The sequence below is a fragment of the Callospermophilus lateralis genome, chromosome 7 (assembly GCF_048772815.1).
Source record: "Callospermophilus lateralis isolate mCalLat2 chromosome 7, mCalLat2.hap1, whole genome shotgun sequence".
Lineage (NCBI taxonomy): Eukaryota > Metazoa > Chordata > Mammalia > Rodentia > Sciuridae > Callospermophilus > Callospermophilus lateralis.
Genome location: NC_135311.1, coordinates 73,945,212 through 73,971,973, shown reverse-complemented (window position 1 = coordinate 73,971,973; position 26,762 = coordinate 73,945,212). Strand labels below are relative to the sequence as shown.

The 26,762-nt window shown below is 33.1% G+C and overlaps 1 protein-coding gene across 1 annotated transcript in view; it reads right to left on the bottom strand.

The window, feature by feature from the left end:
• Znhit6 (zinc finger HIT-type containing 6) overlaps window positions 1-26,762 on the bottom strand; it is a 61,596-nt gene that overhangs the window by 12,468 nt on the left and 22,366 nt on the right. Inside the window, 3 exon segments of the mRNA XM_076863632.1 lie at window positions 18,053-18,130; window positions 19,575-19,655; window positions 20,980-21,048. Coding sequence (XP_076719747.1) covers window positions 18,053-18,130; window positions 19,575-19,655; window positions 20,980-21,048 — 228 coding nt within the window.

The following is a 26,762-nucleotide window of genomic DNA, read 5'->3' as shown; positions in this document are numbered from 1 at the left end:
GGGTTTGATCCTCAGCACCACATAAAAATACTGTGTCCATCTACAACTAAAAAATAAATATCTTTTAAAAAATGGTGGCTGTGGGGGGGAGTTAACATTATTTATGTACTTGGAATTTAGTTAAATTAACCAGTAACTTTTAGTGGTTGCTTAGGTTTGGAGTCTAATAATGAGCTAATGTCCTGACTCCAACATTCACTGGTCTGTTATTGTGAACCAGTTACTCCTTTAATTCCCAGTTTTCATACCTTTCATACCTGAAAGGTAATGACAGTACCACTTCAGAGAGATATTGTGAGGGCTAAGTAATAAAACACAACTTCTAGCTCATTTAAGCCATGAACACATCAGTTTTTCATCTGTATTCACCTGAAATAATATATTCTTATAAATTTTCAGGACAAAGTTACTCGACTTTTTTTTTTTTTAAGTAACAAAGAATGGCACTTATTATGTAAGCACTGAAGCACACATCTGCCTTTATATGCATTTTGCATTTTAAATGTAGACTTACAACTTTCAGTACAACCCTCAAACCATTATATTATTATTATGTTTATATCTAAGCCTCTAAAAGTATTTTGAATGTTTCGGTGTCCATTATATTCAAGTAGGTTTTAAGAGTTCAGCTTTGTATTATTCAAAACAAAGCTTTAGCTTGTTTGCAAGATATTAAGTCACTGAATCCTAGAGAACAGCTTTATCTTTTCAAAATTTTCACCAATTCTGGTGTTTCCATTAGTAGAATGACTCTGCTACCACAAGACAAACTACTTAGGTTTGGAAGAATTAAGATACCAACATTTGTATTTTTTCTTACCCTCAGGGACCCCTCAGACATTTCCTCTTGTTATTTCACTTGCTCACCCACACAGGCCTCACTAGCTGACCCTGTTCTAGGCAGCCTCATAGGGGCATTATGAGGGCAGCATGGCTCTCAGGCTCAACAGGTGTTAGAGTGACTGACATTATATAAATAAAATCCTGATACCCAAGGGTGTGCTTTTAATCTTGGCTCTCTCTTACTAACTTTCAAAGAAATGGGCTAAATTCTTGAACCTCTTTGCAAATTCCAAGTATACTGCATAGTATTATTAATTAGTTATTCAAATCCTTTCTTCTTTTTGCATTTTGTTCTTATGAATATAGGCTATTTTAAATAGTCTTACTCTTGTTAACAAAACAAATTCTCCCTGGGCTGAACTGAATGCAAGAGTTTTATCAGTACAGGCTCCTACATCTTTATTAGGATGTGTCACTTTGAAAAATCTGATAAGATGCCTAAGAGAAACTTTCACTTAAGGATTGGCTAAATAGTTCATGAGTTAACTACATCTTAAAATGATACTACCTTAGAGTTGGCAGGGACTTTATCCAAACTTTTTAAATCTTCATAGTTAATATACTGAGTTCCCAAGAAGTATCCAGCTCAGGGTAACGCAAGGAAATAGAGAATTGGGACTAGAAAGTAGATCTGTGAATTCCTACATTCAACTGTTTGCACGTTTCGCGTTTTAAATACATGTGCAACATGTATTTACTTAGTCTACCAAGTTCCAATACTGTTCTTAGCACTGGGAATATCGGAGTGAACTATATTATTTACTAGAGCTGAAAGGACAAAGGCTTTCCAGGAAGAAAGTATTTTTTAAGGTTGAGACAAGAATACCCTAGGTCTATAGTTACTAAGCAGAGAGTTAATATGGTTAATAAACATCAAATTGAGACAATTCTGATGCTTATAACAAGTTACAATGAATGAGAGGTCTAATTAGAGAGTAGGTTGAAGCTGTTTGGTTAAAATGAAATATCTGAATCACCTAGAAATTTCAACTACTGTCACCATTTCCTCTAAGAAAATACAAAGTTGGCCATAAAATATTCTATAATTTAATTACAATGGATAAATTCAGTAGATGAGCACTAAGAGTTATTTTCCAAGTTAAAAACTCTCATTTTAGTGCAATATTTCACAATTCTCTTAAAAATGATCAAAATAGTATATACTTAAAATAAGATCATTGATATGGAAATTGTAGACTTGTAATCTGCTGAGAATTTGATCACTAGGTTACTTTGGATCTACTCTGAAGTATACTCTTTCTCTCCCTTTCTTCGTCTTCTTTTTTTTTGGTGCTGGGGATTGAACCCAGGGCCTTGTGCTTGCGAGGCAAGCACTCTACCAACTAAGCTATATTCCCCAGCCCTGAAGTACAGTCTTTCAAACTAAAGTTTTCAAGTTCAAAGTCACTGAGATTTTAAAAGCTGTGTTTGAATCTGTTTTGTAAACACTCAACCAGCTATGCCAGCTAGCTGTACTTCAGTTTCCTTAGAGATAATTTTACAATTCTTCTCATAAAACCACTTTAAGAAGAATGCCACGTGTAAACCAATTCTATCCCTGGAAGCGTGTCATCTCTGACATGATAAAAATGTTTAGTCCATTCTACATATTTCCTTTATGTGTGTGGATATACTTTAGGTTTATCCTAACATTTTTCAATCCTTAAATGATACCTTGTTTCCTTTGTTCTGCAATCTAGATCCAAAATGTGGTCAAAGTTTAATACTATTCTAAGAATATACTCATCCCAACCATTACTAATTTGAAGTAATCACCAATCCCAAATTACATAACAAAGAACTGTGCTTGGGTTTCACATAATCTAAGAACATGCTTCATGGCCATTTATAGCACCAAGAGGCATGTGCTATCTTGCAAAGAACATGCTATAAAGCTTTGCAGACAGGCAGGTAGGCCTAGATTTAGATCTATGTCCCACCATTCAATGGTTGTGTGGCAGTAGGCAGGGCTCTCCATGAAATTATATGTTTTAATGCATACATAAACACAACTACAATGTATATAAAAAGTACATAATAGCACCTCAATAAATAGTTAGGCACCCAATGTAAGGTTGCCATACTCCATATTCCATAAGGACATCAAAAAGCTTCTAGATTTAACCCATATTTTAACTCATTCTCACAGCAAATGTTTTCTTTTCTTTCTTTCTTTTTTTTTTTTTGTGTGTGTGGAAACTCTAGACAGAACAATTAGAAGAAAGAAATTAAAGGGATACAAATAGAAAAAGAAGAACTCAAAGTATCCCTATTAGCTGATGACATGATTCTATATTTGAAGACCCCAAAAACTCCACCAGAAAACTTGTAGAACTCATAAATGAATTCAGCAAAGTAACAGGGTATAAAATTAACATTCATAAGTCTATTCCTATACATCAGTGATGAATCACCTGAAAGGGAAATTAGGAAAACTACCCCATTCACAATAGCCTCAAAGAAAAGAAAATATTTGGGAATCAACCTAACAAGAGGTGAAAGACCTCTGCAATATAAACTATAGAACACTAAAGAAGAAACTGAAGATGACCTTAGAAGATGGAAAGATTTCCCTTGTTCTTAGGCAGAATTAATACTGTCAAAGGGCCATACTGCCAAAAGCACTATACAGATTTAATGTAATTCCTACTAAAATTTCAATGACATTCTTAATAGAAATAGAAAAAGCAGCCATGAAATTCATTTGGAAAAATAAGAGACTCAGAATAGCCAAAGCAATCCTTAGCAAGAAAAGTGAAATGGGAAGCATCAGGATACCAGCCCTTAAATTATACTACAGAGCTATGGTAACAAATATGGTATGGTATTGGCACCAAAACAGATATGAAGACTAACGGTACAGATTAGAAGACACAGAGACAAACCCACACAAATACAGTTACTTCATACTAGACAAAGGCATCATAAACATACACTGGAGAAAAGTACTTATTCAACAAATGGTACTGGGAAAATTGGAAATCCATATGTAATAAAATGAAATTAGAGCTCTATTTCTTACCCTGCTCAAAATTCAACTCAAAGTTGATCAAGCATCTAGGTATTAAACCAGTGACACTGCACCTGCTAGAAGAAAAAATAGGCCCAAATCTCCATCATGTCAGCTTAGGAATGACTTCGACAACAAGATTCCTAGAGCATAAGAACTAAAATAAAGAATCAATAGATGGGATGGTATTGAACTAAAATGTGTCTTTACAGAAAAGGAAACAATCAAGAATGTGAAGAGAGCCTACAGAATGGGAGAAAATCTTTGCCACCTGCACTTCAGATTAGTATTAATCTCCAGGATATACAAATAACTCAAAAAACTTAACACACACACACACACACACACACACACAAATAAAATAAAAAAAAAAAGCCACAACCAAATAACACACTTAATGAACGGGCAAAGGAGTTGAATAGACACTTCAGAAGAAGAAATACGAATGGTCAACAAATATATGAGAAAATGTTCAACATCACTAGTAATTACAGAAATGCAAATCAAAACTATACTGAGATTTCATCTCAATCCAGTCAGAATGTCAATTATCTAGAATACAAGTAGGGCTAGGGTTGTGGCTCAGTGGTAGAGTACTTGCCTAGCATGTGCAGGGCCCTGGGTTCGATACTCAGCACCACATATAAAAAAAAAGATATTGTGTCCAACCACAACTAAAAAAAAAATAAATAAATAAAAAAATACAAGTAACAATAAATGTTGGTGAGGATGTGGGGAATGTACACTAATACATTGCTGGTGGGATTGCAAATTGGAACAGCCACTCTGGAAAGCAGTATGGAGATTCCTCAGAAAACTTGGAATGGAACCACTATTTGACCCAGTTATCCCACTCCTTGGCATACACCCAAAGGACTTAAAATCAGTATATTATAGTGACGTGGCCTCATCAGTGATCATAGCAATTCAATTCACAATAGCTAAGCTATGGAACCAATCTAGGTGCCCTTCAATAGACGAATGGATAAAGAAAATATGGCACATATACACAAGGGGATATAAGCCATAAAGAAGAATAAAATGATGGTATTTGTTGGTAAATGGATGGAACTAGAGACTATCATTCTAAGTGAAATGAGTCAATCTCCAAAAATCAAAGGCCGAATGTTCTCTCTGATATGTGGATACTGACTCATAATGCGGGGAGGGAGGAATGCAGGTTCATCAGATTGGACTGTAGGAAATGGGGGGAAGGGAGGAAAATGGAAATGGGAAAGACAGTAGAATGAATCGGACATAACTTTCCTGTGTTCATATGTTCAATGTAACTCCACATCATGTACAATCACAAGAATGGGAAGTTATAGTTGTATGTATGATACATCAAAATAAATTCTAGCTATTATGTATAACTAAAAAGAATAAATAAAAATATAAGAAAAAAAGAATAATTTATGATGTATTGTAAGTTTTAATGACATAAAAGGAAACAATTTTTAAGTAAATTCATTAGAATCTAAAACTATGCAAATTGATATCAATAAGATCCATTTTAAAATACTACAGACAAGTTCTCTTCTCTAACAGAAATCTTGATCAGTTTCCTTTTCCCTTGAACTCATATATCCACTCCAATTCTTCCACAGGATTCTATTCTAAATAATGTTTATGTTTGAAAGTCTTTACTGATTACATAATTATATTTCTCTGTAACAAAAATGTATATCTTTATTATTTATAACTTTATGGCTTCAATGTTAAGATTTCTTCTGGACTGAATAATTTGAGGTTATTATCAGTATAAAATTGACCAAAACAACACAAACATTAAAAACATTTGAAGTAAAACTTAATGGGAAGTCATCTTTTTTCTTGGTACCACGGTTGAACCAAGGGTGCTCAACCACTAAACCATATCCTCTGCCCTTTTATTTTGAGTCAGGGTCTTGCTAAGTTGCTTAGGGCCTTGCTAAATTGCTGAGGCTGGCCTGGAACTTGAAATCCTCCTACTTCAGACTCTTGAGTTGTTGGAATTATAGGTGTGTACCACTATGCCCAGCAGGAAGTCTTAAGACAATGAACAGGTACTAATGATAGCATTTTCTACTAGTTTCTATTGATTTTTAGATTAAGTATTTCCTCTCATTTATAAACCCATTAACAGAATCAAATTACAATAGGAAAACAAGAGAAAGCTGAATTCCATCTAGAGAGCAAGCCCTTGTTCTTTACTAACCCTTCCTTCACCATAGTTATTTTTAAGAGACATACCTAAAAGACAGAAATGACTACATATGTATGAAAAGATATTTGAAAGTATTAATACTGCTCTCAGAAATTCTGGAATTTCTTCAGTATTCTCTAGTATATTTAATTCTGCCCCCTCACTATAAATAATTTTAACTTTAAAAATACTCTATCAATTTTCTAACGGCAATTTTTTTAATCTTAACTTTTAACATACATATTATAAATTTCCTATTTAGAATATCTTCAACATACATTTTTCAATTATTCTCTATAAGCTGGGAGCAAGAGCATCTAATTTTCCATTCTAGTTCAATTAGACAAAGGGTAGAGACTAATATTTTTAAAAAATATTTTTTTAATTTTACTTGTAAATGGATAAAATACCTTTATTTTTTATTATCTATTTGTTTTTGTGGTGCTGAGGATCAAAACCAGTGCTTCACACATTCGAGGCAAGCGCTGTACCACTGAGTGACACCCCCAGCCCACGAGACTAATATCTTTAAGGATGTAAAAATGTGGTTGAAAAAATCCATTCTAATATTAAGTGACATATTTCTTTATACAACTTCAACAACTCAACTGAATAAACATCTATATAGTTACATAGAAAACATTAAATATTCTACGGGATCCAAAAGCTTGAGAAGTTTACCACCTGGTCATTGTTTTTCAAAGTGTACTCCAAAGGATAACTTACTCGTGTCCCCAGAGATGGTAAAAAAAAATGTAGGTTTTAGGGTTCTATATAAGATTTATTAAACCAGAACCTCTGTGGATGGGCTGGAAGCATACTTTTTCAACAAATATCCTAGATAATTATGATGGACAATGATATGATATATGAGAAGAACTGTTGCGAGAAGAGAATATATGTTAGACTAGAGAAATGTCTATTGCACAGGAAAAAAACTAGCTGACAAGAGCATGGGTTAAGTGAAAACCAAGGAGGGATCTGGAAGGACTATGTGGTGAGGCAGGCAAGAAACCTGGCTCTTAAAATCAAATAGGGTTGAGAGCTGGTGTGCTGGCAAGCAGAATCCAGAGTCCACTTTGATTCTGAGCAAGTAAGATGAGTTAAGAGCTTAGCTGCACTCTATGACAGTAAGTGGGTGTTAGTGAAAGCCAAAGAGAATTCAGTTTGAGTCTCACCTGAGGCTTTTAAGTAGGCCAAATCAATTTCTCTTTAAGGGAATAGGAAAAAGTATCTTACCTCTTAACTTCACAGAATATGATTTAAATCATATTAAAGACCCATAATATTCCAAAGAAAGTAAAGTAACCTAAGTTTTTTTTATTTAAAAAAACACCTTCTAAGCATGGAAATAAAATCATCCAAAAGAAACAGCTTGTACCTTTTCTGGTTGCTTTTCAAACAAAAAACAAGTTCCAAAATTATTAACAAAACTAGCATAATAGGAAACAACTAATAAAATATGTACAACTACAACAGGGTAATAACCTTTTGAAAAGTGATGGTTTCTGTAATATTCATGAAATCAAAGCCTCGATAATTCTTTAACTGTGGCTGGGTTTTAAAGCATACACCCTTAACTTAGGGTGTAACTGGTTTGTGCTTCCATCAAAAAATAATTCTGGGTATCCATTGCAGAGATACTCATAACCTCCATTGAGCACTGTGCTAGTCAGTTTTTCCTTACTGTGACCAAAAAATAACTGACACAAAAAAGGAAAAGTTTATTTTGGCTCACGGTTTCAGAAGTTTAGGTCCATGGTCAGCTGGCTTTATTGCTCTGGGCCTGTGATGAGGCAAAACATCATGGGGGAAGGACATGGTGGAGGAAAGCTGTCAGCTCGTGGCAATAGGAAAGCAGAGAGAGAGAGCATTCGAGGAAGGGGCCAGGGATAAGATACAGTCCCAAAAACATGGCCCCAGTGACCTTCTTCTTCCAACTATGCCCCATTAGCCTATAGTTTGAACTACCTTCCAGGAGTCCACTTAGCTATCAATGGATAGATCCACAGAAGAAGTCACAGCCCTCCAGATCCAATTATTTACCAAAAGCCCAACTTCTGGACATTGCTCCATCAGGGACCAAGCTTTTAACACATGAACTTCTTCTGGGGGACATTCCAGATCCAAACCGTAACAGGAAACATTTATGTGTTATATTTTAAATACATATCTACTGCAAGCTTTACCATATACTCATTTCTCCTCCTAGACTGTGAGAGCTCCATGAAGGCTAGTCTTTTAGATATCTATGACCTCTAAACTTGGAACAGTGCTGGCACACAGAAGGGGCTCGATGAATATTAACTGAATAAATGAATAATACAGGTTTGGTTAATCTTATTTTCTTTCTTTCTTCTTCTTCTTCTTTTTTTTTTTTTGGTACTAGGGATTGAACCCAATAATGCTTAACTACTGAGCCACATCCCTATCCTTTTTTATTTTTATTTTGGGACAGGGTCTTGCTCAACTACTGAGGCTGGCTTTGAACTTGCAATCCTCCTGCCTCAGCCTCCTGAGGCACTGTGATTACACGTGTGTGCCACTGTGCCCAGTGAAGACTTGATTAACCTTAGTCCACTGATACTTTAGGTCAAGTTCATATATCAAAAAGCTTGCAAAAAAAAAAAAAAAAAAGCTTGCCCTCTGAGAAAGTATTATATTTTTTTTCAAAGTAACTTGTTAATTATACTGGGTCTTTGTTAAAATCTCTGTCATTTTGTGTTCTGAGAAATGAAGCCTTCAACTGGTTAAATGATTAAAAAAAAATAACAAATGATCAATTATAAAATCCTTTAGAGGAAATATCAACACACTATGGTTAGCAGGTTAAACCCAGACCCACTGTTTTCATCTGTACTGTTTTACTGGAACAGTTATGCCCATTCAATTACATAATCCATAGCTGCTTACGCACTATGATGGCAGAGTTGACTGTGACTATATGGCTAACAAAGCCAAAAATATTCACTATGTGGCCATTTACATAAAGTTGTCTACATCTTGCTTTAGAATATTAAAATGGCATCAAAACCTAGTATACAGCATGGAACACACATTTAAATGAATTAGTATACTACTTATTAAAGAATTAAGATTTAAAAGGTACTATGGAAAGGTCACTGACAGCAGAGTAGGAAACAAAGATGAAGGTGTCTAAGGCAGTCACTTGTCTTCAAAAGGGAGTTTAACATCACATGTGTTAAGTTTTATTGTGGTAAATATGTGACAGGATTGTAGAAACCTATGGGAAGTATAAAACATTTTTTGAGGTGCAAGCATAAGAAAATTATGTCCAGCTTGGAGGAAGGGAATGGGCTCATTGTAGACACTAGTAAACAACAGTCTAGCTAGAAACAATGAGGAGAGGACACATAAAAGACTAGTAGAGAGGTCAGTTAAGTATAGAATAGTAGTAGGAGAGAAGCCAAGAAGTCAAAGATGCTTCTGGCTTACTAGAAGAAAACTCATGACAATAATAAGTACCATTATTTGTTGATTGTTTAGTAAATGCCAGGAACATAGTCAAACCATTTAATACAATATACATACTAGGCAGAAATAGTATGTTACAATGAGATATACTGAACTTAAGACTTAATGAAATATGTAAGTGAAGATAGCTGGTACTTAGGGGAAAGGCTAAAAATACATCTATTTTGGAAGTCAACTGTTCAGTAATAACAGTTGATGACATCTTGAACTACTGAAATTTCATATTCTTGCAATATACAATCTATGCTAAAAAAAAAAAAAAAAAAAAAAGGTATAACTTACATGACCAAAGTACCTGCTCCCTTATGGTCAGTGGTGACTGGCCTGTTGGGAATATAGCTAATATTGAACTTAGAATGCATTCCAGAAGTATAAGAAATTTTTTGGTTGAAAGAAGTTGCTATTAAAAAAATGATGCATGATGTATTTACCTGTCAGTCATGTGGAACTTTTTATTTAAAAAAATATATATTTTTCTTTCAATAAGTAATCTCCAGGATTTAAAAAACACATCAAAACAACAACCTCTTGTATTCGTTGAGTCATTTCAATAAATGGTTCTCTAAATACTTTAATAATACATATTTACTTTGTTGTGTGTCAGGCACTATGCTAAGTAGCTGACTGTATAACTCAAGTTAATGTTCAAAACAATGCAGTATCATTCCTGTTTCAATCCCAGTTTTCAGATGGGAAAATATAAGTTTAGTAACTTTCTAAGATCTTTACCAAATTTAAAGCACTATCTTGACTTTATAGAAAAATCTTTGATGTAGGTTTCTGGATAAAAATAAAAAGCTATTTTTGAATGTTTCATAAATTGGATTATGCTTAAGAAACAATGACTTAATAATTGCTTTTATTATTTACATTTATTATTTAATAAATTTAATATTTATAATGGTGAGACTTTTGTTCTACAAAATCTAATATTGAATCTCTGAAAGTAAAAGAAGGTGGTTTACTTCTCCATAAATTAAACACTCTGGAAGGATAATATACTATTTCTTGTTGGAACATAATTTTACTCTAAAGAGATCCTAATAAGGATTAGTAAGGAAGGTAATTTTGTTTTGGGAAATAACATTCCAGAAAATGCTGCTGCATGTACTTGAAATTCAACACATCTTAAGTCTCTGCTGGTGTTATTTTCATCTCATTGTAAACAGCATCCATGCCAGAAGCTTTAGTCAGCTTTGCTTGCTATTCACTTCTTCCTACAGCAAATTGGTTACCAAGATCTAATCAATTTTTCTGCTTCACTTTTACAGTTGCCTACTACCAATGAAATGAGATCCAAATGTAGCATTTAGTGTTTGGTCCTGAACTAACTCATCATCCTCACTTAAAAAAAAAAGTTTTAAGTTCCTGCTCTGCACACCTCTATAGACTCAGACCTCCTCAAATCACTTACTTGACTTTTTTTTACAACATGCTCTTTCACAGATTGGGGCCTTTTATACCCATCTCTTGCCATGGACCATTTACCTTTAGTAAGGATCAAACAATATATCCACTATAATGCCTTCTCTGAAAATGCAAGGATAGTTGCTATCCTCCCTTATAAGCCTCTTAACACTTAACATAAGCCTATGATAACATATGTATGTGTATCTGTTCTCCCTACTCAACAAAACTGTATCTTACTTATTCTTGTGTAAACTTCAATTTTCATTTATATGACTCGAAGACTGAATGTGCTTAATCAAAACCAGACTCAGGGGCTGGGGTTGTGGCTCTACAAAAGAATGCTTGCCTAGCACGGATGAGGCCCTGGGTTTGATCCTCAGCACCACATAAAAATAAATAAATAAAATAAAGGTATTTAACCACTACAACTAAAAAATAAATATTAAAACAAAACTAAACAAAAATAAAACCAGACTCAGGTGTTATGTGAATGCACTTTCCTTTAATGATTTAACAGTAATTATGTATGCAACTAGATTCTAAATGCTCATCTTAGCCTATCAATATATCATATGAGAACACTGGTTTAAAATCTTTCTATTTTTAAAATACAGCAGGGCTCAGTGGCACATGCCTGTAATCCCAGCGACTTTGGAGGATGAAGCAGGAGGATCACAGTTTGAAGTCAGCTTCATGTGACTTAGTAAGATCCTGCTTTCAAACAAAAAATTAAATTAAAAAGGACTGTGTGTGTGTGAGGTTCAATGGTAGAGCTCTCCTAGGTTCAATCACCAGTACTTCCAGGCGAAGTGGCGCACGCCTGTAATCCCAGTGGCATGGGAGACTGAGGTAAGAGGATGGCAAGTTCAAAGCCAATCTCAGCAACTTAGCAAGGCCCTAAGCACTTAGTGAGGCCCTATCTCAAAAAAAAAAAAAAAAGGTAAAAAAGGGGCCGGGGGTGTGATTCGGTGGTTAAGTGTCCCTGAGTTCAATCCCCAATATCAAGGAAGGAAAAAAAAAAAATTACCAGTACTAGAAAAAAATTATGATAAAAAAATCTATGTCTAAATACATGTCTGCAATATCTAATTTTATTATTCATGATTAGCAAATACTCATAAAAATTGGGAGGTTCTTCAGAAATTAGGATAATTATCTCTTGAGAATGACTTAATAATCAGAAATATACAGATGTACTCCACCTTCAGGATGAAAGCAACTGCAACTAGAACTTTTCACACTGTTATTGCCTTCAAGCAATGCCATCACTACTCAAAGTTAGCAGGGCAATTTAAAGTTTCAAAATTCCTGGGCCCAGGTCATAACTTTTTCTTTCCTTCCTCTCCTCTGGTGGTATTTCCATATATCATTTAGTCCAAGTAAATATTCAAATGCGGAAATCTGGAGGACAAGCTTTCTACACAGATAACATGAAGTTCTTCTCATGTTACTCAGACTGGCTTAAGTTTAGCATCAAAATAGTCTGTTTTAGGAATGCCTCATACTGAATACTGCTTATCTTTTATTTTACTGATCTAGCATTCCCTCCCCTTTAGGGATTAAAAAGATATTTGAAGGTCCAATGTGATTCTCTTTTGGACCCTAAAGAAGGAGGGTTATAAAATTAGAGAGTAAAGGACCTTAAAGGAAAATAAAGCATAAAGAAACTGAATGCCCACAATGAAGTCATCTGGCTTTTATTTTGGTGAACTTCTTTGACATTTTTGTGGTTTAAAATTGCCCCATTTTGGCTCTTTGTTAAAAATAAGTCTTACCTGTTTGACTGGTATCTTTCTGAGTTCTGGTTTCTAGGCAGCCTGATTTCAGAATTCCTATGTAATGCTGCACTTTTTATCATGTCATCTGATAGACATTTCTGTCACTCTTCTAGAAAACCTTGGTCTGCCAGGACAAGCTAAAATTTCCATCCTTTGTTGCTTCAGAGATGCACAGTATACATTTTTTTTTTGGTAGTGGAGATTGAACCCAAGGATGCTTAATCACTGAGCCACATCCCCAGTCCTTTTTTATATTTTTTATTTAGAGACAGAGTCTTGCTAAGTTGCTGAAACTGGCTTGAACTCATGATCCTTCAGCCTCAGTTTCCCAAGCCACTGGGTATAGTACACATTTTCAAACTAAAAATAAATACTCTCTGGACTCTAAGTAGTCTGTCCTGTACTCTAACCTAAGTATGCATACAAATTTTGATTTCCTTGAGTTTTGGAAGAAGAGTATTATCTACCAGGGTCAAGTCTGACTGGATTTGTGAGCTGACATATTTCTTCAGTAGCCACAGTTCAATCTATCTTGACTGACATGGACATATAACAAACCTCCATTTTCAGTTAAAGGAAGAATTAAAATGAAAACAATCATCAAATGAAAATAACCAACTAACCAACCAGACCAACAAAACCAAAAGAAAAAAAATTTCCTTCTTTGAAATTATATAAAAATGATATAAATTATTGCTTTCCTCAGCTTTGAGACAGAAGTTGAAATACCTAAGAGAACAGGTAAATATGGTGACTGTGGTCAAATGGGCACCCAAACTGACCAAAATAGATATTATTTGTTTCTTTAAGAGTAAGCTGGACTGGGGTTGTGACTTATTGGTAGAGCACTTGCCTAGCATGTGTCAGTGCACTGGCACTGGGTTCGATCCTCAGCATCACATTAAAAATAAATAAAATGAAGGTTCATCAACAACTAAACCACAAATAAATAAATAAATAAAAATTTTAAAAAGTGAGTAAGGTGTTTCAAATACATGTCTATTAATTAAAAAAAGAAACAATTATCCTTGTAGTTATTAAATTAATACCTGGTGACTACTATTTGCAATTATTTAAGAACAGATAAACACATTAAAAGGAAACAATGAGGCATTCATTTTTATTCTCCTTACTGCTCTTATGAGTAAAAAGTTCCTTAAATTGTCCTATTTTCTTAAAATAAAACAGAGGAATATCTTTATAACAAAAATTACATGCATGAAAAATAAAAGAATAAAATTTCATCATCCAATTTGGACAACATTTATACTGTCTTCCTCCTCATTCCTTCTGAGCCATTTATATTATTGTTATAGTCTTGCAGTCTATATGACAAGGAGTTGGCAAATATTCAGAATGGTATAGCAGTATTCAAAACGACTAGACAGAGACTGTCACCAGGTTGTCAGGAAAAGACTAGAAGAGTATATATTAGTTTTATAACTTAGAGAAAATGAAACAACTAACTAAAAAGCTATTTTATTTTTTATAAAGACCCTCAGAAGTATTCACTTGGTAGACTTATGAGACTGAAGCTATACTATACTCATTAAACACGCACCATGGTATAAAACACGAGTAACACTTAAATGAACTAAGTAGATAAAATATGTTCCATGTTAAGAAAGAAACTGAACTTGAAGAGGAAGCACAGAAAATAAAACAAGAGAGAATAGAATTATTTAATGATTTACCAAAAGTCAATTTAAAGAGAAGGAGGCAAATCTTTCAATTTAAAAATGAATTATATGGAAATATCCCCCATGCTCCTGGATAGGCAGAATTAATAATGTCAAAATGGCCATACTACCAAAAGCATTATACAGATTTAATGCGCTTCCTATTAAAACCCCAATGACATTCTTCATAGAAATAGAAAAAGCAATCACGAAATTTATTTGGAAAAATAATAAGAGACCCAAAACAATAGCCAAAACAATCCTTAGCAAGAAGATGAAGCAGGAGGCATCACAATCCCAAACCTAAAATATGCTATAAAGCTATAGTAGCAAAAACTGTATGATATTGGTACCAAAATAAACATGTAGACCAATAGTACAGAATAGAAGACACAGAGACAAACCCATACAAATATAGTTATCTCGTACTAGACAAAGATGCCAAAAACATTTAATGGAGAAAAGATAGCCTATTCAACAAACGGTACTGGCAAAACTGGAAATCCATATGTAGCAAAATGAAATTAAACATCTATCTCTCACCCTGCACAAAAATCAACTCAAAGTGGATCAAAGACTGAGACACTAGAACAAAGACCATGTGCCTAACAGAAGAAAAAATAGGCCCAAATATTCACCATGTCGGCCTAGGATCTGACTTCCTTAACAAGACCCCTAAAGCTTAAGAAGTAAAATCAAGACTCAATAAATGAACTGGGTTCAAATTTAAAAGCTTCTTCTCAGCAAAGGAAACAATCAATAATGTGAGGAGACAGTCTACAGAATGGGAGACAATCTTTACCACATGCACCTCCAATAAAGCATTAATCTCTAGAATATATAAAGAACTCAAAAAACTTAACACCCAATAAACAAATAACCCAATCAATAAATGGGCTAAGGAACTGAACAGATGCTTCACAGAAGAAATACAATCAATCAACCAATATATGAAAAAGTGTTCAATACCTCTAGCAATTAGAGAAATTCAAATCAAAACTAAGTCACTAAGATTTCATCTCATTCCAGTCAGAATGGCAATCATCAAGAATACAGGAAACAATAAATGTTGATGAGGATGTGGTGAAAAAGGCACACTCATACATTGCTGGAGGGACTGCAAATTGGTATAACAACTATGGAAAGCAGTATGGAGATTCCTCAGAAAACCTGAAATGGAAAGACCATATGACCCAGCTATCCCACTCCTTAATTTACACCCAAATGACTTAAAATCAGCATACTACAGTGATGCAGCCACAACAATGTTTACAGCAGCTCAATTCACAATAGTTAAAAAATGGCACCAACCTAGGTATCCTTCAGTAGATGAATGGATGAAGAAAATGTGGTATATATATTCAATGGAATATTACTCAGCTTTAAAGAAGAATGAAATTATGGCATTTGCTGGTAAATGGACTGAGTTGGAGAATATCATTCTAAGCAAAATAAGCCAATCCCCAAACACCAAAAACTGAATGTTTTCTCTAATATGCAGATGCTAATTCACAATGTGGGGGGGAGGCACAAGAGAAGACTAGAACTACCTTAGATTAGGTAGAGGGAAGTGAAGGGAAGGGAGGGGAAGAGATAGGAAGGATAGTAGAAAGAGACAGACATTACTACTTTATGTATATAGATAACTGCATGACCAATGTGATTCTACAACATATATTCTCAGAAAAGTGAGAAATTATATCCCATTCATGTATGACATATCAGAGCGCATAAATGCATTCTACTGTCATGTATAACTAATTAAAACAATAAAAAATTAAAAATAAAAAAATGAGTTGTATGGAATTCCTTTTGTGATTTTATTTAAAACTGAAACAATGTTATCCTTTATACCAGTATTTATTGTTAATTACCTAAGTGCTTGAGTCCCAATTTAAGAACTACTGACTTTGGTTAACATGGATGTTTTAACTCTGGGTAACTATCTTTGCAGAAACTTATTTTCTCTTGTTTGGGATTCGGCATGAAGAAGGAAAGGACCACAACTACATGTAAATATACTGAATTAAGAGGCATACAGAAAGAACTATATGATAGATAATTTGAATTTTTTATTAGAGAACCATGATGAATGATATAAAGTTGGAGGATCTGAGATACGTTGGTAAGAAAAGTGGTCAGATGTGGTTTTTAAGATCCTTTGTTAGCTATAAGTCTTTTTTTTAAATATTTCATTTTATTAATGGTTTAAAATTTTCTTAATAGAGCTTCCATCCTTAAAACATACTTTCCTGAGTCCTTTGGTTATAATTTGAAGTATTTTATTATAATTTAGGACAATTGCTGTTTTTTTGCCTTGAATTTATGATCTTCTGTCTTAGCCTTATAAAATCTTCTAATCTTTTTTTTTTTTTTTTTTTTTTTTTTTAAAGAGAGAGTGGAGAGAGAGAGAGAGAGAGAATTTTTTAATATTTATTTTTTTAGTTTTTCGGCAGGCACAACATCTTTGTATGTGGTGCTGAGGATCGAACCCGGGCCGCACGCATGCCAGGCGAGCGCGCTACCGCTTGAGCCACATCCCCAGCCCCCAAAATCTTCTAATCTTAACATGCAGATCCTTTGTAAGAATACATTTATCAGTAACAATAGTAGAAATAACAGTATTGGTAATAACACTAGTAATAATAAAAACATGCATTTATCATGTGTTTCTTTCATGATAAACTTTGTTATTTCAATTTTAGAGAAAAGGAAACTAAGGCAAGTGATGCTGTATAATTACCTCAAGTTAACATAATTAGAAAAAGGTGAAGCTTGGATCCAAATCCAGTGATGCTTTCATAGCTTGAACTCTTCAACATCTAAACTAAACTAGCAAATCATATCATAGAAGAAACTGACCAGATCTATTAAATCAATCTAGTGCTTTTGTTAATTAAACAATGGGAAACACATGTCTGTAAAGATCAGTGTTTTGCAATTCAATATGCTGACATATAACTGGCATTTAGGTACACTTTGTGAAGAGTCTCAGTTTAATTTATCATCCCATTAATAAGGAACAAAACCTGAAGGTATTATTAACTTTCTCAACTCATAGTTTGCTGGAATGCTGTTTTCTTCACATTTCTGTGCAGTATTCTTCAAACTACAATATATTCAGTGGTTAGTCCAGCATGTTTTCTTATTTCTAAAGTCTAAACTTGAAAATTGGAACTCATCAGATGTCATATTATAGAACATTTCTTGAAGTAAGTTAAGATGAAATTTAGAAATCTTTTAGTTGTAACTGATATTTTGAAATATTCTAGCTAGGTTTATTTTTCAATCAAATTTACAATTGTAAGTCTAATATTTAAGAATCTTAAATTGAAAGTTATTATTAGGTACTAGAAATTAAACCTAGAGCACTTTATCACTGAGCTACATTCCCAGTTCTATTTATTTATTTATTTAAAAATTTGAGATAGGGTCACAATAAACTGCTGAACTGACTTCTAATTTACAATACTCTGGCTTCAGTCTATCCCAGTGGCTAGGATTACAGGTATGTGCACCAGTTGAAAATTATTTTTATAAGTCTAGGTTGACAGCCAGATAATTTTATAACTAGTTATGTAAGGTAATCAGGTAATTAATTATATCACAGAATTAGAAAATATTTAAAGAAATGGGGAGGGAGCAACTTTACCTTACTAGGTTTTGCTGCATATATTCAACCTTCATTAAAATTTGAACCTCAGTCTGAGAGTGAATGTAGGCTTTCAACCTGAAATAAAAACATCATATTGAAGAAAGCAAAATTAATTTTTAGTACTTTTCAAGACAGTTTTTATAAAGACCAAGCATTTATGAACAGCTAATAATACTTAAAAATTCATCAATCCAAGCACAGAAAAGAAGTAAAGATGTTTCTTAACCAAGGATCTGAAAAATAATTACTTTTCTTCTCTTTGTTCAATTAAACATCTTAAATTAAAAAATACCTGCTTCAACAAACATGTGTAAAAATAATAACAGCTATTTTACACATACTTTTGCTCAAATGTATCCAATTTAGTGACAGGTATTTTGTCTTACTGCCAAGTATATGACTAATGATGACAAGTAGATCATCAATTATAAAGAAAGAAACTCAACTATCAATACTGCTTGAAATGTTACTTGAGTTTGGATCAGTTTGAACAATATTTTTTATCAAAAGTTGAAAAACGAGCTTTAATTAGAAATGGACCAGACCAGACATTTTAGAATCTACAGTTTAAATTTTGAATACCAAATTATTCTGGCACAATCCAAGCATTCATATTCAAAGCAAGTACCATCTGGTGAAAATAAAGTCAACTGGGTTCCTGCCCAGGAGCACTAATAACTCATACACCAATAATAGTTTCCTTTCTTGAGCACTGCCTACTATATGCTAGGTCCTGTACTAGAAACTCTGAATGTGCTATTTCTTTTAAGGTTCATAACAACCCTATCTAGTATGTATTACCATTCTTATTTCATTGATGGAAAAATTAAAAGCATGGAAGTTAGGTAATTTAGTCTGATCACACAGTTAATAAGGGACAGAGCCAGCTATTTTAATTTGGATAACCATGACGGAATCTTTCCACTATGCTATGTTAACTACTTTTGTCCATACTGTATTTCTGGATAGGAGGCAGAGTGTACCTTACTTAGTTCTATGAAGACTTGGCTGAAGCAGGATTTCCTGTGTTTAATAGTTACTTGGAAAGTCTTAATTTTTAGAGTCTTTGGTTCAACTTGAAAGGCAGCTTAGTTTAAAGGTTAAGAGTACAGATTCTGAATCTGGACTGATGGTTTGAAATCCCCAGCTTTCATGCTTATTAGTTGTTCAAGTTTACTTAACCACTTTAAATTTGCCCAGTATGTTAAAAGGGACATAATACCTCTAGTCTACCATACAAGGATATTGTGAGAATTCAATGAATTAGCATGTTTATTATTATCTGCTTTGAAGAGTGTCCAGGACACAGTAAATAATGAGTGTTAGCTACTGATGTTACTTATATGGACTGAATCTCAGCAAACACCAAGGAAATAGTAAATTGCAAGAAAAAGTAAATTGCACCAACATATCATGTCCCACCCAATATAGCCATAGCTTACCATAATAAATATGCAACTAAAATATACTTCAACACTTTTAATTACTTCAAACAGTTAACAGGAGTTTTTAAACGTACCTTTGACGAATAACAGGATCAGATTTTTCAGGATCAATGTAAGGTTTTAGAATTTCATTAATAGTTTTATCCTCTGGTACTCTTTTCAATAAAGGAAAGGAAAACAGCTGGATTATTATTTATAATTTGCTGTAAAAGGTGTTAACTTAAAATTACTAAATGTTGTGGGTTTTTTGTTATTGTTTAAATAATTGAACAAAAATCTTTTACTTTATTCTTGGTAAAATATAATATCCTGTCAAGCAAAAATTACATAGGAAAAAAGCTACAAAAGACTTCTTGGGTATATTTAACAAGGTCTTTAAAAAAACATTTTGAAAAGCTCCTTGTAAATTAATTATAAAAATATGAAGCCTCTTTTAACACACCTGTGCTCAAACATGGAAAAAAAAAGGAGTCGATATGTAATATATTTGAAACTTTAAGAAATAAAAAATAAATTCAAGAATGGTTTCAGAATATGTTAATTTTAGTGCATGTTCAAGTTATCATTCTAAATCATAAGGCCAGATTAAAAAGTTTATAATAATTTTCCTGGAATTAAAATATTTTAAGTTTTCCAACTTTCCTATTGCACACTATTTTAAACTTACATGTAAAGCTTTATAAACAAAATTAAGATATTTTTGACACAGTAATCCTTCCTCAATCACTTCCACATATCCATTTATACTACTGGCTATATATTCCTATCTATAAAATAAGTCCTTTCTCTTTGGCATGCAGCTTCAAATAGCAAAGTTCTTCACTAAAACCCAATTACAAAGAAAAGACATTGTGTATAATGTGTACATATGCTAAATACACTACGTAAACAGCAACTTTAAAACTCTCATAAACCAAGGAATCGAATAGCACAATCATTAAAATTCTGAATAACACTTTAAATACATTCCTAATCTGAAAAAGCAGAACAACAAACTTCATGCAAATTAATCCCAATTATGACTACAGACACATGTCTAAAATTATGTATTTTCTGAAGAATATACTATAATGTTAATAGTAATAAACTCTGCGTACTACAATTTTGGGTCACTTTTCATTTCCTATACAACCACTTTGTCTAAGAAACAACATTTTCAGTCTTGCATTCTTCTAATTTTTATGTTAAATCATTTCTCATAGAGTTCTTCCACCTATGTTGGTATTCCTGAAAAATGTTTTCTTCTCATATTCTATGCATTCTTCCTTAACTTGACTTGCACTTCTCACTCAACATATTTTCTGAGATTCACTCATGTTGATGTGCACAGCCAGAGCTCATTTATTTGCAGTGCTGTTTAGTATTTCATTGTATGACATACCACAAGTTATTCATTCTGTCAGACATATGCTTAGTTAACAGTTTATTATAATTACAGAGCCTTAAAATAAAAACAAATAGAAAGTGGTTATACTATACCGTTTTTCTATGTATTCAGCATGACTTTGAGGAAACTGGAGCTTTACATGCCAACAAAACTTTTGTTTTCTAGGAGAGAAAATGGCCATGTGAGGATCAAGTAGATAATTAAAGTTTAAACACAAATGAAAAATTTTGAATACTGAGGCCAATTCTAAAGTTATTCTTAGAATTTAAACTCTCTTTCCTATTAGGAGATACCTGCACTTTTCTAGGATTTTAGAAGCTATGTATTTTTAAATAATATATTTGGAAGCATTATTAAGAGGAAAAAAAGTGAAGCATTTCTGAATTCCAAGGACTTCACATTCCTGAATTAGAAGGCCTTTCTCATATTCCTGAATTAGAAGGCCTTTCTCATATTCAGAGGCTTTTGAGATACATGTGCTACTACTTGAAGTTTACAAATAAATTTCCTCATGACTAAATACAATGAGCTGATGCCTTTGCCTGACTAGTCTGGAAATTAGGTGAATGAAGTATTGTCCGGTTGAGTCCAGCTGGCTGCAGATATATTTCTCAGGCATGAGTACGTGCATTCAATAGCAAAACAGTAGACAACAAGCTGGTTGCTAAGCAAAATGCACTCAGAGCTAGAGTTTCTATGCTTTTAGGTGAAAACTTTAGTTTGATACAAGGTGAACAGTAAAAAATACTTGATTTTAGAAAAATGACTATATGTCCTATTTAACAAATTTAAATTTAGTGATACTATACTAGTCCCTTTTAAAAGAAATCTAATGCTCAAACACTGAATCCACTATAGAAATTTATGTCTTCATATAATGTAAAAATATCTTTTACACAGTGTTTTCCTGCCTTAGAAGAACAACTTATTGGCAAGTGAATAGCTGGCAACATCTCCTCCAAGCCACAATCAGTGACTTTTTGAAATCTATCTCTTAGAAGCAAAGCCCCCAAACCTAAAATAATTTTCTTTTAATGCAAGCTAGGTGTCACCTTCCACCAAGTATCTGTATGACCTAATCAATTTTTGTCAGATAATAATGCCATAAACCCAAGCAATATTCCCTCCATTACAGCAAGTTATCACAGATCTGAATATAGTTTTCTTTAATAATGAGTCTGTTTTTGGCATAAGTCGGAGAAAAAAATCTTTGATTATATTTATACTAAAAGTGCACTTATACAAGAAACAATCATGTTAGGGATTTTTTTTTTTTTTTTTAATAGAACAATGTCAAAAACCACCCTCTCACTACTCCAAAGGTCAGATGTCTAAAATCTCACAAGGAAAAGAACTTAAAAAAAATTCTGAATGCAGAGGCAAAATTCTGAATGCAGATGCTACCATTACTAGATTGAAATAATTCTTCCAAAACAAAACACTTGACAATGTTCCTTATCTGTAAAACAGGCATATAGCCTAATATTAGTATTAAGAAGTATATGTAATATTATTTTCTTTCTTTATAAAAACATAAGCTGATTTTGTTACTCTTAATAAATAATATGGTTTCTTTCTAAATACACTTATTTTTTTCCATGTTAACTTATACAGGGGAAAAAAGGACCACCAACTTGTCATCTTGTAGAATTGCAAATCATACTCTATCACCCCAATAAATGCTTGAATAACAGCAAGAACCATTCACCTTTCTGATACTTTCAGAAAGAGAAAAGGCCTTTGGAAATAATTTTATTTGCTGTAGTTTACTAGTTGTAATAATGAAGTCATTCACTGCTATTTTATTATATACATATTGTTAATTTATGACAACTACAAAAATCTTTTTATATTGGCCTCAGTTCATAGATGTACAAAATTTCAAAAGAAAAGTATGTTTACATTTAAAATGTGATATTGTAATATTTCTAGAACAAAGAAAAACAGAATATAAAGAACACTCACCATACCCATTTTTTTCTCCAAAGACATAAAATGCATTTTTTTCTTCTAAGACTGCTATCTTTTTTTAGTATACCTCAATCCAAAGTAGGCAAAAGTAAGTTGAAGGGTGTTATATAAAGAATTGCCAAAATGGATAAGTTAATTTTCAATTCTTTAGTGTTCCTGAAATTCATTTGAGTCCTGACACAGTCAATCAAATCTCTTCCTAAGATTTAAAGAGTTAAGTTTGTTACCCATTTTTCATAATTATATATATGTCCCATTTAAAAAATACATATACCAAAATCCCAGTAATGTTACTTGGATTATTTTTTAAAGATTGCTCCCAGACACTATAAACATCCTCATGGAATTAAAAACCACTGGGATAGAGATTTGAACATTTATTATTACTTCTAATGCATTACTATTACTCCTAACAATACTGTTCCCTAAATTCAATAAAATGTTTCCAATCACAATAATTTCACTGTGCCCTCTGCATATTAATTTTCCTAAGAATGGAAATACTGTGTCTGAATATTCTAGAAAACTTAGGTAGTCCAAGGCATATGTTTAGAGTTTAACAACAGGCTGGTTGAAGTAATAGTGGCAATTATTAAACCTAATGTTCCCTTTGGACAACTGATAAGTTACAGAATCACTGACATTTTCTTTGAGCCCCATGAAACCAAAGTAACTATTCATGTAGAGCAAAGCTTTTTCTGCTTTTCCCCCAAATATCAATACAAGTGCCTACATAAATGGCATGCTAATGAGAGCAGCATTACCCTAATGGGGTAATATATTTATATGTTATCCAAATGACACAGTGGGGACAGTTAGGGGGAAATATCTAAAAAGCCTCCTTAGAAAGCAATAATGCAGAAAAAATTGAGAAAGAGATGACATGTATAATAAATGAAGAAAATAAATATTATTTTACACTTATTTTCAGTGAGTTATACAGGGTACTTATTTATATTAATTTTTACTTGTTAGAAAATGTTAAGGATCATTCTTTTGCTTATTAGAAACTCTTAAGGTTCATTCTTTCCCACAGGTTCAAGAAATTAGTATGTATATGAAAAGATATTTGGTGTGTAGGGGTTCTAGGCCCATATACTCAATTATCCTTCTGACTTCATGACTCAAAATTGTCATTCTGAATATCTGAAACACTACAGAATCCCACAGAACAAGATGTAAAACAAGTCATCAGATCCTTTTAATGGTACTGCAATCATGTTTTAACTCATTAAAAAAAGATATTATTATTTTACCTATCAGATTTGCACTAAGAAAGTGTAGCAAAATGAACACTTTCCATTGCTGAAAGAAGTATAAGCTAATACACACTTTTGGTAATTTGATTTCATAAAAGACAGAGAGGAAAATTCAGAAATTACAAAATATATATTTTTGCCTCAACAGTTTTTCTTTCCCCCAGAAATTTACTGCAAGGAAATTATTGGGCAAGTAATACGATATGTACAAAATGTACACTGTGCTACATTTTATAACAGGAAAAAATTAGAAACAACCTAAATGTACACCATCAGAAAGTTAATTAAATAAATTCATCATGTAGGTCTACATAATGAATGTTAAGCAGCCATAAAAGTGGAAGAACTATATGCACTGACATTAAAATATGTGCATGTTTATTGACGATATTTATATTTAAAATTCAGATTTATATATCACGGATTTAAAAGTATGAAAGTATACCACTAATTTTTAACTACTCTAATTCTAGACATTATAAAAGGACTTAATTCTTCAAATGTCTGAATAAAAAACAATCTTTCACATGATTTGCTATTTTTTAATAATCAGCAAAGTCAAAGATGTTTTCATGAGAAAGTGTCAGATAATAGTGATAGAAAGAACAGGAATAATTTAAATCTTTTTCTCTAAACTTAAATATATATTTCCTTATTAGAATTATTCAGTTAAGATGTCTTCTTTTTAATCTTAGAAATTACTACCCAATAATAACTGAGGTTTTATATCTAATTATTTTGACAGCCTAAAAACATATTTCTAGGAAATATGCCACAATTAAGAGTTACATATGGAAGCTAAATTTTAAGAACTAAGATTTCTAATACCAAGTTTAAAGAAGCTTGAATATTCCTGACACACACATATACATACATATATATAAATAAAAACACATCTAATTCCCATTGCACTCCACCAATTAACCAACATTTATTCAAAGAACATTTCTGAGCTCACCAGGGATCAAGAACACAGAGACAAAGAAGGGGATAGGTCCAAGGCAGACTTTTTTTTAGGGCAACAAGTCAACCAACAATCTTGGGTATTGCATTTTCCCTTCCATTTCACAATTTATATGAAAGCATCCTGTTCTTTCTTGACACTGTACACTGCAAGAATGCTTACAATACTATAATGCCTGGAAGTAGCACAGAGGAGAGGTTAAGTGGACCTAGTGTTTGAATCCCATTCTAACAATTTATTACTTAATATGATCTTGAGCAAGAGACTTAATCTCTGACTCAGTCTTCTCACAACATGGGCAAAACAAGACTGTATCACAAGAATGAATAAGTAAATATGTCTAGAGTTTACAATACTGCACTCAAAATGTTGTTATTATTATCAATGTAATTTTACATTCAATTTCATGTCCTGAATTATGAAGCTTAGAATAGAAATATTACAGTTTCTGTAACTTATTTTGCCACGTGTCCTTAAGCAAATTGTACTTACCATGAATTCCATTTTAGTTGTTGAAGAAGAAACTAGACATGTGCATTAATTCCATATTATAAAGAGCTCTCAATGCTCTATAAGTAATATGGATTTTATCTTATACTTAATGCAACATAAAGGTTTTAAAGAAGAGTGAAATGAAGGATTTAGAGGGAAATCCATCATCCTATTTCTTAATTCTAAGAAAAGTGTTTCATGGTATATTTGGGACATCAACTTTTCAGTCCTTGTTTGTACTTATGACTTTTGAGAATCACATTGATATATCATGTCAGTTCAAATATGCCTGTTCAACGGATGGACCAATGGTACAGAATAGAGGACACAGAGACCAATCCACAAAATTACAACTATCTTATATTTGATAAAGGGACTAAAAGCATGCAATGGAGAAAGGACAGCATCTTCAACAAATGTTGCTGGGAAAACTGGAAATCCATATGCAACAAAATGAAACTGAACCCCTTTCTCTTGCCATGCACAAAAGTTAACTCAAAATGGATCAAAGAGCTTGATATCAAATCAGAGACTCTGCGCCTGATAGAAGAAAAAGTTGGCTCTGATCTACATATTGTGGGGTCGGGCTCCAAATTCCTCAATAGGACACCCATAGCACAAGAGTTAATAACTAGAATCAACAAATGGGACTTAATCAAACTAAAAAGTTTTTTTCTCAGCAAGAGAAACAATAAGAGAGGTAAATAGGGAGCCTACATCATGGGAACAAATTTTTACTCCTCACACTTCAGATAGAGCCCTAATATCCAGAGTATACAAAGAACTCAAAAAATTAAACAATAAGAAAACAAATAACCCAATCAACAAATGGGCCAAAGACCTGAACAGACACTTCTCAGAGGAGGACATACAGTCAATCAACAAGTACATGAAAAAAAGCTCACCATCTCTAGCAGTCAGAGAAATGCAAATCAAAACCACCCTAAGATACCATCTCACTCCAGTAAGATTGGCAGCCATTAGGAAGTCAAACAACAAGAAGTGCTGGCGAGGATGTGGGGAAAAAGGTACACTTATACATTGCTGGTGGGACTGCAAATTGGTGCGGCCAATTTGGAAAGCAGTATGGAGATTCCTGGGAAAGCTGGGAATGGAACCACCATTTGACCCAGCTATTGCCCTTCTTGGACTATTCCCTGAAGACCTTAAAAGAGCGCACTACAGGGAT